We start from the raw sequence: 14,388 nt of genomic DNA on the forward strand, positions 1-14,388 counted from the left end.
TGTTTTTACTGATATAATATTATATAATGAAATATTAGTGTAAAATTTAATAATAATATATCAAAATTAAATTTTCATTTCAAAGTACAATACTCTTTATCTACGGAAAAAATTGCGTACAATGTACGAGTTTTTTATTTAATTTAAAAAAGATCTCCCTTCCTTCTTTTTGAACTCACCTGTACAGAGTAATCTCACTTCACTTCCAAGCCAATAGTTACCGTCCTTTGGAAATTGGAACACATTCGTTTTGGTTTTTGCATATGATATCAGACAATTGATTAACGGATAATGAATTGAATTACGAACGCAAGAAAAACTCCGGGGAAAACAGAAAACGAAACAAAGAACATGGTTTAATGTATCAGAAAGAATAAATGTAATTGGTTCTGTGATTTTCTAAGCTAGCAATGGGTAAGTACCAAGTACTAAGCACACGAGACAAACTTCAGTAACTTTCCTTCTCAAGCCTAATACAACACAGCACATATACACATTACACGCTCTCTCTTTCCCTGGTCTTGCTCTTCTGTAAATTAAAAAGCCACCTTACGAAACACAAGCTTCTGCGTTCTTCCAACCATACCAAACGACGTCGTCACCGCCGCAACAACAACCCCAATCTCTAAGTAACTACACTCTCTCTATCTCTCTCTCTCTCTTTCTAACAGCTAGCAAATATTTCAAATTTCCAACTCACTCTACTCCCAATTCCATCTTTCTCCTTCTACTGTCTATCCGAAATAATCGATATTAGGGTTAGGGGTACAGTAGGGTTTTCACTGTTCACTCAATTTTTGGGGGTTTTCCCCAAATTGAGGTGAGGGGTTTCCCATCTTCATGGATCAAGCGCGATCATCTTCTGGGAACAACATCAACAACAACAATGGCGAGGACAATGTGGGAATTCCCGACGACCTCCGGTGCAAGCGTTCCGACGGGAAGCAGTGGCGGTGCACCGCCATGTCGATGCCGGACAAGACCGTCTGCGAGAAGCACTACATCCAGGCCAAGAAGAGGGCCGCCAATTCCGCCATGAGAGCTAACCTCAAGAAGGCTAAGCGCAAGTCTGGAGATTCCGAGGGACACCTTGAAAGCAAGAGTGACGATTTCGATATTCCTCTGTCCGCCATGAAGCACGGTGGTGGGGAGCATAGTTCTGGTGGCGGCAGCAGGTTGTTGGATAAGGTGGGGAAGAATCAGTTCAGGTATGTCCCCAAGAAGGGGGCCATGTCGGGGCGATCCTCGCTGCCCAAGCCAGATGAGGAGGATGAGGAAGATTATGAAGAAGAGGAGGAGGATGAGGAAGAGGTGGAGGAAGAGGAGGAGGGTGTGCCTCTTTATGAGGAAAATTGGACGGGTCACGAGTCGCCTGAGCTGGCTTCTGGTGGGGACTCGTCCAGGAAGAGGAGGAGCTTGGAGGCCACTAATGTCACTACTGTGAGTTTTAAGGACTTAATTTTAGTTCACTGTCAATTCAGAATATTTTGTATAAACATTCAATTTTATATTTATATATTCCAATTGGCCTATAAATGAATGGTTTTTGTCTATTTTACACTGACACTGGCCACTAGATCAGAATTCAAATTTTGATAGCAGTTATAGTTGTGACAGTAGAGTCCTTTGAGTTGAATCGGGTGCTTGTGACAGGAATACTCGGATGCAAGCACCGACTCCTCGGAGGAGACTGGTGACACTGGCGGGCAGACATGCCATCAGTGCCGGAGGAATGACAGAGACAGGGTGGTTACTTGGTGCCAGCGGTGTGATCGAAGAGGATACTGTAATAGCTGTATATCAACTTGGTGGGTAATGAGCATGGAATCTTAATTGTGTGTCAATTTTGGTTGTTGTTTTTCCTTGTGTAATTGGGTGGTGAATGTTATGGTTTGCTTGATATTAGGTACTCAGACATTTCGCTGGATGAAATTCAGAGGATGTGTCCTGCGTGCCGTGGTATTTGTAACTGTAGAGTTTGTGTACGTAGTGATAATTCAATAAAGGTATTTGGTAGTTAATGTTTGATGAAGCATGAATATTCTATGTTTAGTGTTGTAATTCCTTCTCCAGTTGGTTAAGTTTCCCTTTTCCCCCCCTTTTTTTTCTGTTGTGTAATTAAGGTTCGGATACGGGAGATACCTGTTCTAGATAAGTTACAGTATCTCCACTCGCTGTTGTCAGCAGTGCTTCCTGTAGTAAAACAGATCCACCAAGAACAGTGTTTTGAAGTTGAGCTCGAAAAGAAGTTGCGTGGTAAGAAGTTGCCTTGCACTGCAAGTAGCATATATTATTTGCCCTTTCTGATGAACAAATAGGTGACAATGTTGAACTAATGGTTTTTCCCTCAGGTGCGGACATAGATCTTCCCCGGATAAAATTGGGGGCAGATGAACAGATGTGCTGGTACATTTCTTTTAGACTTGATAGATTCAATTTTTGTGTATAAGCATCACGTTTATGCATGCTTCCTTTTCATAGGGTCAATATTTTTCTTGATTTTGTTTTCTTGCAGCAATTTATGTAGGATACCCATCACTGATTATCATCGGCGCTGTCCAATTTGCTCATATGACTTGTGCCTTAATTGTTGTCATGATCTTCGAGAAGCAACTTCAGATTACAACAAAGAACCACAAACAGAATTAGCGAAAGCTTATGACCAAAACATATTAAGTAAGTTTCCTCATTGGAGATCCCATGATAATGGAAATATTCCATGCCCCCCTAAGGAATATGGTGGCTGTGGTTATTCGTCATTAAATTTGAGCAGGATTTTCAAGAGGAATTGGGTTGCAAAGTTGGTGAAAAATGTAGAAGAAATGGTTGGTGGCTGTAAGATTAATAATGCTGATGATCTACCAGAAACTCAGTTGAATGCTGTCAGATTGCGCAAATGTTCTCATAGAGAGACTAGTGATGATAACTATCTTTATTGTCCTGCATCTGAAGATCTCATGAAAGATGGGATTGGAAATTTTAGAAAGCACTGGAAAACCGGTAAACCCATTATTGTTAAGCAAGTGTTTGATAGATCATCCTCTTCTAGCTGGGATCCGCTGGTCATCTGGAGAGGGATTCTAGAGACAACAGATGAGAAAATGAAAGATGAAAACAGAGTGGTTAGGGCCATAGATTGCTTAGATGGGTCTGAGGTACACATCTATAGCACTTCTTTTTGTCAATTCAGATTGCAATTTTTTACTGCAGTGTGTTCATGGATTAGGCATCTTTATTTAATTATTCACTTTCCGACTGCACTTCTTTTTCCTTTCAATTTTATACTGGCAGATTGATATTGAGCTTAGTTACTTCATGACTGGTTACACTGAGGGCCGTACTCATGAAAATGGTTGGCCACAGTTATTGAAGTTGAAGGATTGGCCTTCACCTAGTGCATCTGAAGAGTTTCTCTTGTACCAAAGACCAGAATTTATCGGCAAACTGCCTTTACTTCAGTATATTCACTCCAAGTGGGGCCTTCTTAATGTTGCAGCTAAATTGCCTCATTACTCCTTGCAGAATGATGTAGGACCCAAGATTTATATATCTTATGGAATCAATCATGAACTTGGTAGAGGTGATTCAGTGACCAATCTCCACTTCAATATGCGGGACATGGTACTCTATCCTATTAACCCACAATTGAGAAATGGTTGTTTTGTCTTGTATGTATTGCAATAATATTATGATACTCAGGCTTCTTGACTGAAAGGATTTCTAATTATATATATATACACAAAATTTGATGCTTCATTATTAGTTTGTCTTCCTTAGGTATCTATCATGTGTTATTTTTTCATTATATTTATAAGTTGTTGATATTAGGTGCTACGTGTCAGTTTATAATTTGCTATGCTGTTTCAAGTGAAAAGACTTAGCATGTGTGATGTGTCTTGTTTACCCAAATTCTGCTTAGTACTCTCTCTGCTCTTTTACTGTCTGGAGTAAAATGATGCAAAAGGAAAGAGGTCCTCTAACCTTAACAAACATTTTTTTTTAAAAAAAAAAGAAGGAAAGAAGTGGGTTCATGAATAAAGGTAGTCGTAATAAACTCACCAACTTTCCACAGGTGTACCTTTTGGTCCATACAAGTGAAGTAATGTTGAAGGACTGGCAGAGAACTAAAATTGAAATGATCCAAAAAGAATACAAGGAGATAGAGGTGAAGGAATCACCTGGAGATAATCAAATGTGTTCTAGCAGGAGTTCACCTAACTCGGCATTTGGTACAGAAAATAATGGGCTGGATTTGGATCCAAACCAGAGTAAGTCACTGGATCAAGGGTTTGAAAATCATTCTAGTTCTGATGGGAATATGGTCAATTATGAACTTCCATTCAAACAAAACGGAAATTTCTCTGAGCAAATGCATCCTGGAGTTCTTTGGGATGTCTTTCGTCGGCAGGATGTTCCAAAGTTGAATGAATATTTGAAAACACATTGGAATGAGTTTGGAAAGCCAGATGATATATTAAATGAATATGTAAGTCCAATTTTTTTTAATTAATTATTATTATTATTATTATTGAAAAAGAAATGAAAAATCCTTTCCAGCTGTGCCTCCATCTACTGCTTCAATTTTATATTGCTGATGGTACGCTTTCATTGCAAGGTTACATGGCCTCTTTATGATGGAGCTATTTTTCTTGACAGACACCAAAAAAGAAAGCTGAAGGAAGAATTTGGTAAGAATTTATACTCCATCCTATTTTTATTTAAAACGAAACTATTGAATAGTCTTCCCCCTCCTTTCTCTCATTTGAGGGAGAAGAATATTGGATCCTTGAGGTAGATGCGAGCAACATTTTCAAGTTAGGAGAATCTCTGGGCATACCAATTAGAAGGATTTCTTAGTTCTCTTAAAAAAAATTGTTTTTTTTTATTTATTTTTTTTTTTTTAAATTACTTGCAACCTTTAAGCTTTGCGCTTGCTTCCTTCGTTAATCATCTAAAGTCTAAACACAGGAATGCTACTCTTTCCTATTCCATCTTTTCCTTTTCCATTTAGTCCACTTACACCTACACCTAAATTGGCTGAACAATGAGATGTGGACACTGTTCAAGACTTAATTGAAGGGATTCGTGTTTATTTTTCCATGCATACTATCAATCATGGAAAACTTGGTACCAATGCTCTAAATTAAGTTGTTGATAGACTACTTTATCGGCTTATCGCGAATTTTCTTTGTCTTGTTTTTAACTGTGATTCTTTAGCTGACCCAATCTAGTGGGATAAAGCTCTGATGTTCCTGTTTTAAAATATGATTACCATCTTCTGCATAGGAGTGGAGCCCTGGTCATTTGAACAGAATTTGGGGGAAGCTATCTTTGTTCCTGCTGGTTGCCCTTTCCAGGCAAGAAATGTTCAGGTGAGTTCATTTTTCCTTGTGACTTCATCTATTTTAGTTGACAACCTTGATAGTGTGATAAGTGTTAGTTAAACGGATTGAAAGGGTAAATTTTCATGTGATTAAGAGTCTACCATTATTAATATCAGGTTTAAATGCTATCTTTTAGAAAAGAAGGAATTTTATCTATAAGAGGAATAATTAAAAAAAGAATAGAGGACAAGAGATTCATAATAATAATATACAAAAGATATCAAAAGAGCGAATTGTTCCATTTCTTAGCATACCTATAAGAGAAGCCCCTTTAGAAAGATCAGATGCCTTGCATCAATAAGCCAAACATATGCTTGTCCAAATGTCTACCGATAAAGTTACTAGATATGTTTCGGCCAAATACGCCAAACAGCAGCACACTACTGAGAAGATGTGGCTTCCTTTCTCCTTCAGGGCCAACAAAACAAGTCATTGCGAACAAATTTAAAGTTCTTGAACATACCCAATAGTCACCAAAGATACCAAACAGAGCGGTTGATGAAAAGTTAACCATATAGTAATGCCAAAATAGATCTGTAGTTGATATGAGCAGATTCACTATACGTGTGGCACATACCCGGGGAGATAGCCTTCTATGGTCCTCAAACCTACAACTTAATCTCGTTGATGTTAATTCTATCATGCTCTGTTCAAATAATGGATTTGCCTTTGAGGAAGCTTCAAACTTCAAATGGATTTATCAATGTGAAAAGAAGCTATATTTAACGAATAGGATGTGAAATGAATTTAACATTTATAAGCAAAGACTCTAGAGGATTCAAGATACTCAGACTTTTGACAAAGAGACTGAGCGATAGAATCAAGAAGACCTAAACGGATTACTCAATCTGAAGACTCTATCATATAAATTTCTGAAAAAGTTAAAAGTCTGTAGATATAGACATGAAAAGAACTTCAAAAAAAAAAAAAAAAAATCTCGGGACTGAGGTATTCTTAAGAGGATAACATGAAAAGGCTACTTTAAAAGAGGAGTTTCTTATCCAATGCTTGTACCAAATGTTGGCATGGGAGCCGTTGCCTACCTCAAAAAGGCTTTCCAATATTTCATCCCAAAGGAAAGGTCCTCTAGAAAGATCATTAGTATATTTCGTATCTTATTGGATACTCATGTGCAAGATAATAACTGAATATTTTCTTTGATGAATTAAAATGAAACTCCTTTTGTTCAGTGACGTGGATTCCTCTCTCACAATAGTGTATGTGATTATCTCTTTATTATGAAAATTTCAGTCCACTGTTCAGTTGGGGCTTGATTTCTTATCTCCCGAGAGCCTGGGAGAGGCTGTTAGACTGGCAGAGGAAGTCCGCAGTCTACCTCATGAACATGAAGCAAAACCTCAAGTATTGGAGGTCAGAAGTGAAGATTTACATTTAATTAAGCTCATTTTTGTTCGTTCCTATGTTTTCTTTAAAATGCTTGTGATTCATTGTTGACTTGTGTTTATTAGTCTTGAAATACTCTTGGACATCTATGCAGGTTGGAAAGATCTCTCTTTATGCTGCAAGTTCATCTATCAAAGAGGTTCAGAAACTTGTACTTGATCCAAAGTATGCAAACTTCATACTTGTCTTTGTTATTGCATTGGTTCTTTTGCTCATTATCTCTACTCTCCCCCCCTTTTATTTTATTTCCTCTCATAACATTCTAATCCTATGTTTGAAATAGAGAGAGTAAAACCTCAAATTGAGCTTCGAAAGAGTTGTAAGATATGAATTTGGTCATTGAAGGAGCCTGACATCAATTTGATTCTTGAAAGATTAAAATTCATATCAAATATACCAAAAGAAAATGTTTGGACATGAAATAATGTTTATCTTTCAAATGACTAACTTGATAACACAAATCTATTGAGGGACCAAGTTGATTTCCAACAATTATTTGAAGGGTTAAATTCATATCACAAATCTTCCAAGAACCAAATTGGTGTTTCACAACTCATTTGAAGATTAATTTGGGGTCTTATTCAAATAGAAAAAAAAATTCTCTATGCCTGCTGATTTCTTTATTCTCTGTTAGGTTCCTTGTGAGATCAACTTGACGGAAATTATATGTCTTTTTCCATATTGGCTGATTCATTGTGAAAAAATAGTCACCAGACCATATATCCATATTTTCTTTGATAATCATAATATTGAAATGTCTTGTGTGTTTCTACCATAGGCTTGGTGCAGAGATCGGATATGGAGACCCTAATTTGACTGCAATGGTATCTGAGAATTACGAGAAGATGGTTAAGCGACGGCAGATTACTTGTGCTTGAACTCCCACGTGCCACATGCAATCCAGTCCTTGAATCAGGAAAGCAGTTATGTACAGTAGTTGTATTATGTTGGTTGGTAATTTTCAGTGTAGTTTTGATCAAATATCTAGGTCATCACTTGATGTGTATAATAGAGTTAGAGAATAGAGATACATTAGAGACACAATCATTGTTAATCTGTATTTTAAAAGAAACATGTAACGTAAATCCTATGCTGATGTAGTTGAGTCCAGAAATAACTGGATACAATACAAGCACCTCACAAATTGAAACTATAATTGAACTTTTAGGGAGTGTCTGTGGTTTTGGTTTTGGAGAAAGAATGGGGATCACTTTACTCTTAACCCTTTTCCTTCGTTTCATTTTCTCCCAAAATAACTCGTCAACACACCTTTTAGGGATGACTTCTATAGGCATGCAATTCAAAAACAGCCTGGAAATTCCGAATCGGGTAAAGAATGTTTTTTTTCCTAATGTTTGTGATTTTTTAAAAAAATATTTTTAATATTTAATTTGATTCAATTTTATTCTTAACATTTAGATTTATTTAATTTTGTTAATGTTTTTTGTGTGTTAAAATTATTCTTTTTAATTTTGTCCCTAATATTTTAGATGAAGTTAATATTCAGGAATAATTTTGATGTAAATTAAAAACGTTATCGGATAAATTTGGAAGAAATTAAGCATTAAGAATACTTTTTGAAGAAAATAACATGTTACGGACAAAAAGTTATAGTTTACATTATCAAATATCAAGGTATATTTGTATGAAGGAGAAAAAATGTTGGACTTTATGCTGTGAGGCTGAATGAATCAACAATTCTATAGAAATCTGACTTAACTCTTGGCCAGACTGATTCAGGTGCCTGAGCATTCAAAGTAAATAGCTTGCCATGGCGAGCGCAGCAGACTGCAACATTGTGTCGCCGGAACGAAGGACTCTCCACTCTGAACTCGATTTCATAATATTTTGCATTTCTGAGGGAATCCTCTCTCAAACTTGATCTTATCAATGTGCCCTTCACTTCTGGGCGCTGCCCTGATCCTGTTATGGTCCTAACCACGGCTTCACCAACCTCCTCTGGCCCTCCAAATGCTTCAATTCTTGTCAAAAGAAACATTAGAAATATAATAGTTTATGAAATTTTTAGAGAAAAGATGATTTGTAAACCAAGTATAATTTCAATTTTGTTTTTATACGCGATTTAGACCCTCCACTTGCCGCTACGAAAGCTAGTGTGGAAAAGTCCGTCCTTTCATTAATGAATAATTAGCTCTTTTAGTTGGCTGGTCGGTTGCTAAAGTAAGTGAAGTCACATCTGTGATATGTGATAATTTGAATTTTGAAGTTTGAAGCGAGTTAGTTTACTACTTATTGCATCATGAATTCCTAGTTCTTTCGACATATCATATGATATCACAAAATGAACTGTTTTAAAAATTAAAAGGACAAGTCACTGCAACTGCTTTTAAGTATACCCAAGTCTGGTTTAGTTTTGGAAGAATACCAGAAAAATTGCTAAAATTATTTTAAATATTAAAGCCAATTAAACCAAATACAAATTTTGTGCAGTTATTGAGTATTAAGTAGCGAGACTTACGAGAAATCTTGGGCAACCGGGGAAACAATAACACTGACATTGAGTTCTCCAGTGGAACCTGGGGGACCAAATGCAACAACCGGTTCACTGAAGTTGGAACGTTTTGGAGTAGCATTTAATGCTGGTGGATCCAGTGACAGTTCAAGTTCTCTTTTCTTAGCGGCTCTGTACAGCACAGTCTGGTCTCCAGCCCAATTTGCTGGGTATATAAATTCTGCTCATTCAAATTCATATACAATAATACAATGTTAGAAAGGGGTAAAAGAGAGCGTAAAGAAAAGGTTTATGTATATTTAAGATTGTATGAAATTATACAACATAAAAAAGATACATATAGATTCTAAGAGAATTAAAATAATAAAGACGTAATATTTTATAGTAAATATTTAGATATGTTAAATAATGCTGATTGATCTAATTTATCCTAATTATACTCTAAATTGATAGAAAAAAAAAGCATAAACTGATAGAACGGGTCCAGACAAAATTGTCTGGAGAAAACGCAGAAAGAAGTAGACGGAACTGTCAAAAAAGAACACAGATGAAACTGCCGGAAGAAAAATGTAGATAGGGCAAACTGTAGAAAAAATGGCGAACTATCCAAAAACTACCGAAAAGATGGCATACTACAAAGAGATGGTAAAATGTCCGCGGATAAAGAAGTACCGGAAAATAGATGAGGTGTTTGACTCATTAGACTCTAAAAGACATAAGATGAAAAAGATAGGATAAAATCGGTGAGGTGAAAGACATAATAAGAGTGATCAAAGACAAAGAAAAATGGTATAGAGAAAAAGGGAAATGGATCCTCTCCATTCTTTTAACATTTGAGAGAATAAAGTGTGATCTCTCACATTTAATTTTATAAGTGGGACCAAAATAAATAAGAGAAAGAGTAATGAAAGGTGAGATTTACCATCCAGTTTTTTTTTCACTGGAGAGGATCAACTCCCAAAAAGAAGTATAAAAAATCCGATAATTTCATCGAAAGAAAAATAACCTATCCTCCTCAAAAAAGTGATATCATGTTAGAAAGGGTAAAAGAGAACAATAAAAAAATATTTATGTTTATTCAAGGTTGTATAACATGATACAATATAAAAAAAAAATATATATATATATATATATATATATATATATATATATATAAGATATTAAAAAAATCAAAATAATAAAAATATAATATCCTACAATAAATATTTAAATATATTAAATAATATTAATTAATCTAGTTACTCCTAATTATACTCTAATATACAATACCATATCATCATAATCAGAATAAATGATAATAACTATAATAACCTACTCATTCATTCACAATTTGTATCGGATAATATTGTTAATGTAACCGATCTCAAAGAACAAATAGGCTATGTTAATTGTATTTAATCTAATCATTATTGGTTTCTTCCGTGAAAATTTCTAACTACTTTTGCTGGCAATAATGATGATAGCAAAGACTTTCAGTGAAAAAACTGATGATGGTAAAGACTTCAATGTTCAGTAGAAGCAACCGAACCTAATACAATATGGGGTTTATTTATTATTTGTCTTAAGATTATAAAATAAAAAAGTTTTTATTAAAAATATAAAAAAATTTAAATTTTAAATATATTTATTTTATATTTATTAAATAAAAATACTTAAATCTTATAATATAATATATACCCAGGACAAAATGGTAATTAAGTTCAAATAGTTTAAATAAAGCTAATTACCAATCATTCAAAGTAGCGATTTTTAATTGAATTGATATAGGGATTAAATGGTCGAAAATCGAAATAGTCCAACAAAATCACATGCGTCGGTTTGGTACTTCAAAATTCGAATGCTCCTAAAATTGGTAAATAAAAAACGTTGTATCTTTTATAATTAGTTAATCCACCTAATCTTAATTCTCTAAATCGGATTAGAACTTTTATCTTAGAAAATTTTGAAAATTAAAAAAATAGTATAAAATAAATAAAAAATTATGCAAAATTCATGTAAATTTTAAAAAATTCTTACGTGATGAAATGTGTTACAAATATAAATATTTATGTGTATTTTTCTATAAAAGATATAAAGAAGTTGTATTAAAATTTTTACATTTTTTAAGAATAAAGTTTTTAGAGAATCTATAAAATAGTATTTAAGAGAAAGACTGAAATTGATAGACAGAATAAAAAAATAAAGATAAAGAGATAAATACTAAATTAAATTTTTGAAGTGTGTTTGGTATGAAATAGATATAATTGAAATATATATTAATATCTTATTTGATGAGAGTAAGTGTCCTCATAAAGTGAGGAAATAAGAGTAGAATAAAAAGTTAGAGTCACGAGAATGATGAAAGAAATATAATAAAAATTTAAAAGTTAAACGATGATATTTTAAAAAATAAATATTTTAAAATTTTAGCCCTTAATTCTGTATCTCTAATACTAAAAGGAGAATGTTAGGGGATAATAATTTTGTTGAACAATGTGAACAACTATCAATCAAATAAAAATACATTACACTTCTAAATTAAATCTCTAAATTTTAATATTAAAATAACCATTCATACACTAATAAAATAAACATTCGATATATCTATTATTTATATTGTTTAATATTTTTTATTGTTTACCTATACTTTTCCGTACTAAAATTTTAGTTCAATGGTTTTTTAGCAAACACAATATTCAATGTGTTCGCCCATATTCAATTCCAGTCTCTTCAAATAAACACTACTTAAAATGTGAGACATTGCTCACTCCTAAACTAACTTTTAACGTTGAATTAAACTCATCTCATCTGGATTCTAATATAACCTAAAGTATTAAATTAACATATACTTAGTTTTTGAAAGAAGAACCATTTTGATTAATAACCGGTTTAAAATAGTCATACCAAATCCTTCCCTTGTGTCAAGGCAACGGCTGTAACCTCCAACGGGATAAAGCACGTCAAGCTTCAGATTCCGGCCATTCTCCGGCGATAAACCTAGCAGAAAGCTCGTGATTCCGGCGAAGTTGGCACCCACAGCTACAAGTGAAGCTGAGCCCACGCCGACAAGAAGCCGGCGCTGAAATCTATTGGCCAAAGGTGCAAACTGCTCTGCTGGCGACGAAGAAGAAGAAGACGACCCCAACAAGGGATTTCCTTGTTCTTCTTCTCGTTGTTGCTGTTGTGAACAACAGTGTGTTGTGCGAAAACGGTTCAACGTGTTACTAATCAAGTTGCATTGCAACGCCATGCTTTACTTTCATTTGAATTCCAAACTAATAAAAGGGGGCACTGGTTTATTTCGAATGATTGCAATCAAGGTTTTGAACTATTTTGGTTTCGAAATCAAGTCTCGTCTAATGGAAAATGCTGATGAAGTGGTGAATGCTGATTGGTGATCGATGTCACTGAGTGTGGGGGCGTTTGTGACTCTTCTGCATTGGTAGTTATCCGCTTTCTGTGGTTCTCGTTTCTCTATCTATGCTATGGGTACACTATACACATACAGAGTAAATATAACGATGAAAATATTCAAATAATTTAAAAGCCTGTTAAACAGAAAAACATAACGTGATTTATTTGTTAATGTTCGAATCTTGTCATTTAAAAAACTTTGTTGGTAAATGTCTCAGTTTAAGATTGTGTATTTTTGTTATGTTTTTTAATAATCTAAAAACATTTTTATTGATAACAAAATTTGAGATTATTTTTGTTAATAATAAAATAATTCGAATATATTTTTGGTAGTTGATTTTATTATTTTTTTAAAAAAATTTTCCACAATATTTATGTATATATTTTTATATACAACGAAAGATAGTTTTTTATTTTTGTTTTAAATTTTATGAATTATTTTTAATATTAAAATTAAAAGATGTATATATATAATAACATAATATTTTTGTACTTTTAATTTGGAGTAAATTATTTAAAATACATCAAGTGCTAAAAAAAATTATAAAAGTGTTTTAGTATTGTTATAATAGTTACGGTGATTATACAAATATTATATTGTTAAAAAGTTACTATGATTATGTAAGTATTGTTAAAATTAAAATATTTTTTAAAAAATATTGTTTAACAATAAAAGAACGTTAGTTTAATTTTAACAACACTTTTAAAAACATCATAACCATTGTATCCACCATAACATAATTATGTTCAAATTCGTCATACTTTAGGCTAACACTTTATTTTTGAGTAAATTATCAATTATACCCCCGAATTTATAAAACGCTGACAATAATAACCCTAATATTTGTTAATGACAATTATACCTTCAAAAAATGTAAAAACACTACAAATCTACCCAACTGTGAGGAGAACCCTTCTCCGTTAAACTGAGCTTGGTGATGTGACAGACAGAATTTTAACGTGACATCTGTTAAGGGCTTTAATCCTGTTTCTACTATATCCCTAATTCATGAAATCCTAATTGCCCAATTCAAATTAAATGACCAAATTAACCTTAAATGAAACACTATATTTAACTATGACTACTTAGGATGCGCGAAACTGAAGAGTTTCTTGGTGGTGGTCTCTATTTGTCTTCGTCTCTTGTGTCTTTGTATTTGTCTCTTGGAATTGGTAACGTCACATGCAGTCTCACGTTTGGCATTGATACTCAGTGAAAAAATCTCCATCAAACAACCAAGGTTTGGGTAAGCATTTTATGTTTCCGTTGCCACTTTCTACAAGTGCAAGTCCTTGGTTATTTGATGGAGATTTCTTCACTGAGTATCAATGTCAAACGTGAGACTGCATGTGATGTTAACAATTCCAAAAGACGAATACAAAGACACAAGAGACAAAGACAAATGGAGACCACCACCAAAAAAATCTTCAGTTTCGCGCGTCCTAAATAGTCATAGTTAAATATGGTGTTTTATTTAAGGTTAATTTAGTCATTTAATTTGAATTGGGCAATTAAGGTTTCATGAATTAGGAATACAACAAAAATGGGATTGAAGTCCTTAATGAATGCCACGTTGAAATTTCGTCTGCCACATCACCAAGTTCCATTTAATAGAGAAGGGTTCTCCTCACGGTTGGGCAGATTTATAGTGTTTTTAAAATTTTTGAGAGTATAATTGTCGTTAACAAATATTAGGGTTATTATTGTCAGCATTTTACAAATTCGGGAGCATA

General features: G+C 33.8%; 2 protein-coding genes across 3 annotated transcripts; one reads left to right on the forward strand and one right to left on the reverse strand.

Moving 5' to 3' along the window:
- Window positions 1-319: 319 nt before the first annotated feature.
- LOC130948406 (E3 ubiquitin-protein ligase JMJ24) lies at window positions 320-8,010 on the forward strand. Of its 2 annotated transcripts, XM_057877126.1 has the most exons (14): window positions 320-629; window positions 758-1,440; window positions 1,654-1,808; window positions 1,907-2,006; window positions 2,124-2,256; window positions 2,352-2,406; window positions 2,516-3,155; window positions 3,292-3,621; window positions 4,073-4,486; window positions 4,616-4,688; window positions 5,287-5,372; window positions 6,636-6,755; window positions 6,883-6,953; window positions 7,567-8,010. In XM_057877126.1, exons 2-14 carry the CDS (start codon window positions 841-843, stop codon window positions 7,664-7,666), a joined length of 2,877 nt encoding a protein of 958 aa, XP_057733109.1. In that variant the 5' UTR covers window positions 320-629; window positions 758-840; the 3' UTR covers window positions 7,667-8,010. The 2 variants fall into 2 exon arrangements, with proteins under 2 accessions (XP_057733109.1, XP_057733108.1); XM_057877125.1 differs by having other exon boundaries at window positions 320-1,440.
- A 329-nt stretch (window positions 8,011-8,339) lies between these two features.
- LOC130948407 (psbP domain-containing protein 7, chloroplastic) lies at window positions 8,340-12,711 on the reverse strand. The gene is made up of 3 exons (XM_057877127.1): window positions 12,145-12,711; window positions 9,268-9,481; window positions 8,340-8,770 (listed from the first exon to the last, which is right to left on the reverse strand). The coding sequence occupies exons 1-3, from the start codon at window positions 12,488-12,490 to the stop codon at window positions 8,458-8,460; spliced, it is 873 nt and encodes a 290-aa protein (XP_057733110.1). The 5' UTR covers window positions 12,491-12,711; the 3' UTR covers window positions 8,340-8,457.
- Between the last annotated feature and the right edge of the window lie 1,677 nt (window positions 12,712-14,388).

Source organism: Arachis stenosperma, chromosome 9, assembly GCF_014773155.1.
Source record: "Arachis stenosperma cultivar V10309 chromosome 9, arast.V10309.gnm1.PFL2, whole genome shotgun sequence".
NCBI classification, from domain to species: domain Eukaryota; kingdom Viridiplantae; phylum Streptophyta; class Magnoliopsida; order Fabales; family Fabaceae; genus Arachis; species Arachis stenosperma.